The 5,411-nt window shown below is 38.8% G+C and overlaps 1 protein-coding gene across 1 annotated transcript; it reads left to right on the top strand.

Moving 5' to 3' along the window:
* Positions 1-1,177: 1,177 nt before the first annotated feature.
* LOC124648505 lies at positions 1,178-4,605 on the top strand. Its single transcript, XM_047188262.1, has 4 exons — positions 1,178-1,300; positions 3,766-3,819; positions 3,901-4,038; positions 4,252-4,605. The coding sequence occupies exons 1-4, from the start codon at positions 1,178-1,180 to the stop codon at positions 4,603-4,605; spliced, it is 669 nt and encodes a 222-aa protein (XP_047044218.1).
* The last annotated feature ends 806 nt before the right edge of the window (positions 4,606-5,411 follow it).

Here is a 5,411-nt window from a genome sequence, read left to right as displayed (position 1 = left end):
TTCGAAGAATGACATGAGGTTGGCTAGGTATGAATGTTATGGAGAAAGTGATTCACAATGGAAACTAGGTAGTATGAGTTAGGCAAACATGATTTGGAGGGATATGTTATTGGAACAATATAAAGATTTCTAAATGATTCTTACAGATATGTATGATCACAATGGTCACTTTTTGCTTAAGGAATCATGTAGCAAATATTTATGGAATGGTTCTACTGGACATAAGACATTGATATGATCCATATGCAAAAAAATCACTTGATTTGGGTTTATAGAAGTTGAGTTATGTCAAAATACTCAAATTCACATATTTAAATTTGAATATTTAAACATTACTTGAAAGTCGGATTTGAAATCACATTTGTGTTCTAATCATTTTTATGAGTCCAGCGGTATATTATTTGCCAACTTTCGATGTGCAATTATTTTTCTATAATTTTTTACAAGATTAAACATGTCGCGGTTAAATTTTAATGTTATACGAAAAGTTGCCAGAAAAAGTTTCTCGGATGGAAAAACTTTCTACATAAAAATTGTAGAGAACAGTTTTACAAACTTAACGCAAGAACAACTATTCGAAACGGAGCTCTGAATCTTTTATTATGGAATTTCAAAGTTAGGCTTCAGCTAGCACATTACACGTACGGGATCCGATCGGTTGTCGTGCGTGAAAATAAAGACCTGGAGTTTCAGACTAAGGTGGACGTTCCGATATCAATCTTATGATCTAATAGGATCTGTCTTATATTAGTCAAACTGAACAAAACTAACCACGATCGAGGCAGCGGTGGCTTACATAGGAATAGGTTTCGGAAGTTGCTGGGCTCGGAGAATACATGGACGAGACACAGACGGCCACTCCAGTGTACTATGCGCGGCTCCTTCCTTGAACATCTGCTACGTGATGATGATGGCGACTCAGGAGGTGCAACCAACCACATGGATATGAGGCATGAGCATGTCCAAGAGGTAGAGGACGATTAGCAGAGTATTATGTGAAAACAAATCGAGATACAGGCCACCGGAAATGACGTACCGTTGGCATGAACTCCAACGATGTTGCGGCCGACAGAGGCAAAATGATGCACCACTATGTCCTGGAGATAGACGACGGTGAGGGGAGTTCACGAATAAAAGGAATAGAGCTAAAGATCATCGTACGCGACATACCGGTCCGATGAACTTCGATGACGTCGTGGCCAACAGCGACAAGATCATGCCCGACCATGTCCTGGAGGTAGCCCTCGACGAGGAACGTCTTGTGGTGCAAGGATTTGACGAGATGATCACCGAGAGCGACGTAACCTAGCGATGAACTCGAGTTTGTGGCTGATGTTGGCATGGTCGGTGTGTGTTGTACATGGCATCTTAGGAGAAACTTTGTGAATGAAAGTGGTGGAGAAGAACAATAGACGCACGGTGCTCCTCTCGGTTTGCATCGATATGGACTGAGGTGGGAGATCGGGATGGCAATGCCGGCCGGTGCCATTCGGTGCACCTGGACGGTTTGGAAGATTAAGGCAATAAAGTGGGAAACTAATTGGCTGAATGGAACACCCATCTAAATAGGAGTAACTTTCGTATTGAACTCGAGAAGAAACGGTCGCTAGAATTAATGGGAGAAGGAAGGGAAGTATACTGCCATGGGGACGTTACACGTTCTGTACGTGAACCAGAGGAGAGGAGGAAGACGAGCGCTCGCTCAAAGCTGGGTTGGGTGGTTCGGCCACATGGGCCAAAAGGAAAAATTCGGCCCAAAAAAAAATAGAAGGAAGAGAGAAAAAAATAATGCCATTGTGGGCTGATTCACGTGGGCTGCTTAGGCCGGTCAGCCCAGATGGTCTGCTTCCTTTGTTTTTTTTGTTTGATTTTCTTTTTCTGATTTCTTTCATAACTTTTGATTAAAGCCTTCAAATGAGTTCAAATTTGTTTCTAAAAATTTGTAAAATCCAACGTAGTGTTTTAGGACAAAATGGGACTAGTTTAATACGCATTTGCAAAATAGTAAAAATAAAAATACATGCACATTGGCCTTTATGACTATTTTGGAAATACTTTGTAAATAGAACTTCCACGGTTTTGTTTTCTCAAATAAAATAAAAACAATCAATTAAACATTTGTAAACCTTGAAAATCAAAATATGTTTGATTTTGAAAATACTTTGAAACTAAAAGTATTTGAAAACCTTATTTTGGAAAAATACTTTTAAATAACTTCAAAAAGTTTTAATTCCTTATAAATTTTCAATCAAGTTCAAACAATCAAGCATTAAATTTATTTTCTTTTACAATCCAAAATTTAGAAAATTTCGGGATGTGACAGAGATGCACAGCGAACCAAACGAAATTGGGACAATAACCCAACCCATGCAACCAAAACTCATCATGCCACCAAACAGGCTGCACAACTTGGCCGAGTGGCATGTTTCTACTCAGCAGTGCTCACCCCATCAATGACTGACTGGCGAGGCTACCAACCGCGTCCTTGGCATGTTAGTCTATCTTGGACCGCAACTTCTCGGGACTAAGGGCCACTTCTTTTGGGCTTCTCCGGTGGCTTCTGGGAGAAGCTTCTCCCCACCAGCTTCTCCCAGAAGCCCGGACCCTAAAAATTTTCTGGCTTATATTCTAGTTTAGGCTAAATAAGATTATAAGCCAGGACATATTTGAGGTTCGAGCTTCTGGGAGAAGCTGGTGGGGAGAAGCTTCTTCCAGAAGCCGCTGAAGAAGCCTAAAAGAAGTGGCCCTAATATGAGCACGGGACATGTGGATGTATTAATATGTCTATATCTAGAAGAGTTAATTCCAAGTGTCTTATATATGATAAATTATCTATGTCCAAAGTATATATATTACATACATTAGTTACACATACCTTTATAAATATGCTATGAATTATTTCCAATCTTATATATCTAGAAACATTAATTCCTGCAAATCTTTTGATATATAAGGTAGCATATTTATTATATTATCTTTATTAATGTATAATATATAGTCCATACATTAGTTACTACACAATTTTCTAGATATGCAATGAATTCTTTCTAGCTAAGTAATCTTCGTCTTTGGATGTATAAGGGTCGTCCTTATATAAACTCCTGACAACTCAAACATTTCATTCATAATCTTTTGCAAGCTTCTTCATCCAAAAGAAAAGGCACAATTTTTGCTCTTGAATAATATATACAAGCTATGCAACTTCCACAACTATTACCTCTATTGTTCATGGTACTTTCATACCATGCTAGTGCACTCTCATGGTTTGAGAATGCATATCTCCGGAATGTCATTTCATTCGAGAAACAATCATCGTCAAATAGCAGCATGCTAATCCCAAGGACCGGCACAGAAAATAGGGTTAATCATGTAAGTTAAAAGTCTAGTAATATGATTGCAATATTTGAGTAGTCATATGTTTCTCATGTTGTGTTATTTACCTATAGACTTGTGTTAAATTTTTTTGCAGTATGCATGCTATGACTCAGACACAACCCCTAAATCTGTGCTTACCGGTGGCATGGGGTCATTTGATGTACATAGTTTTCCAACTTTAAAGAACAGCCATATAATCGGATCATCAATGTGGGTAACAAATCAGAAAAGGGGTGACTATAGTAGCATCAACTCTGCAAGTGCCGGATGGGAAGTAAGTTAGTTTCTCTTCACTATATATGGATTGTTGAAGTTTTATGCATTCCAAAGATTCTATGATTTATATCTATGACCTTTTTTATTTTCTCGGTTGTTTTAAATTCATTGCAGGTTAACCCGTTTATATATGGTGATACCAAAACACACTTCCATACTCTATGGACGGTAATTAGTTATCCACATGTATAGGATCAGTAAAAAATCTTATTATCGTGTTTTTTGTGATATTTTGTTATATATAAATAGGCTGATGGGTATAAATCGACTGGATGCTCAAACTTGGAATGTGATGGTTTTGTGCCCGTAAATTATGCTCCAATTACTCCAGGAGATACGATAGAGGCAAACGGTGGACAAACAAAATTCACGATCAAGATATTTAAAGTAAGTACTTAAAACATTTAATTATAGACCAAATCTTATTTTTATATGGAACTTTTCCAAGTGCTTATTTCTAAGGTCGACCTTTTCTCCATAGAGCACTTATGTGTAGTTTGTGATGTGACATTTTGTGGACCAATTGGATCGTCATTTGATTATTTAAACACATATAATCATTTAATATTATCTAAATCATGTTTAACCTTATTAATGTAGAGTAAAGATGATGGTGATTGGTGGTTGCACTTTGGCTATGATAGCCAAAACCTTAGCCGTGTGGGATATTGGCCCAAACGTATTTTTAATAATATGGCGGACCATGCCAATCTCATTACTTGGGGTGGTTTCACTCGATCGTCTGTTGGTGATGCTAGTCCTGCAATGGGAAATGGGAAATGGCCCGGAGAAACATCAGCATTTGTTCGGGACATCAAATACGTGAATACTAATGGCCAAGCTGACTCGGAACCGGGCCTTCGTGCTTATTTATCTCACCGTAAATGCTACGGCTTGGGCCCCTTTATCAATGATATGTTCTCTTATGGAGGACCTGGAGGTTGTACAAAGTAATGTTATATGGTTTATTATGCGATATGAATGAGCGAATAAAGATTATTGCTTAATTTTCATCGGTACAAATGCAAAGACAACAAAAATATCATGCATACATCAGATCAGGGGTACCAAAAACTAGTTGGGATTTCATCCGACACTTGTGATTTTTTAGACGAATAAGGTAGGGGTACCAAAAACTAGTTGGGGTATTGGCTCGCTTACTTATTTTCGAGCGACTCGTCATTCAACTTTGGTGTATAATGGTAAACGTAGATGATGAATAAACTAAGAAAACAATAACCTTGGTACACTGAAAGGATAAACTAGCGACTAGAAGGGGGGTGTGAATAGGAGCTACCAATATTTTTTTCAATTTTTAGGTTGGTTGCGGAGACATAACGGTGAGTGCGGAATGGTGGACGTGATCCTATATGAGATACAAGCACAAGCAAGAAAAACACAAATGCAAGCCAAGTGTAAAAGAAAGTGGTACAACGGGGAAATTGTGCGGTGACGAAGGAGACGAGTTTTGTTTCCCGTAGTTCCGTCCACAAAAGAAGGTATGTCTGCATTGAGGAGGTGTGGCACCACAAAAGTGCCAACCGCCAAAAAGACATCACCTTATTCCTCATAGGAACACCACAAAGGTGTACCTACTTTTCCACAAAGCAATGCCGGTCGAGGTGGCTACCCATCACACAAGATTGGGGCAAACTACACAAAGGACGGAGGCTCCCAACAACATCACGAACTAGTCACGACAAGAACTAGGACGAGATGTTCTTCCAACAACAAGGACCCCCACAAAGGAGATCTAGGGT

The sequence above is a fragment of the Lolium rigidum genome, chromosome 4 (genome assembly GCF_022539505.1).
Source record: "Lolium rigidum isolate FL_2022 chromosome 4, APGP_CSIRO_Lrig_0.1, whole genome shotgun sequence".
NCBI lineage: Eukaryota > Viridiplantae > Streptophyta > Magnoliopsida > Poales > Poaceae > Lolium > Lolium rigidum.
The sequence above is the reverse complement of the archived record's forward strand: the minus strand, read 5'-3'. Positions and strand labels throughout refer to the sequence as shown.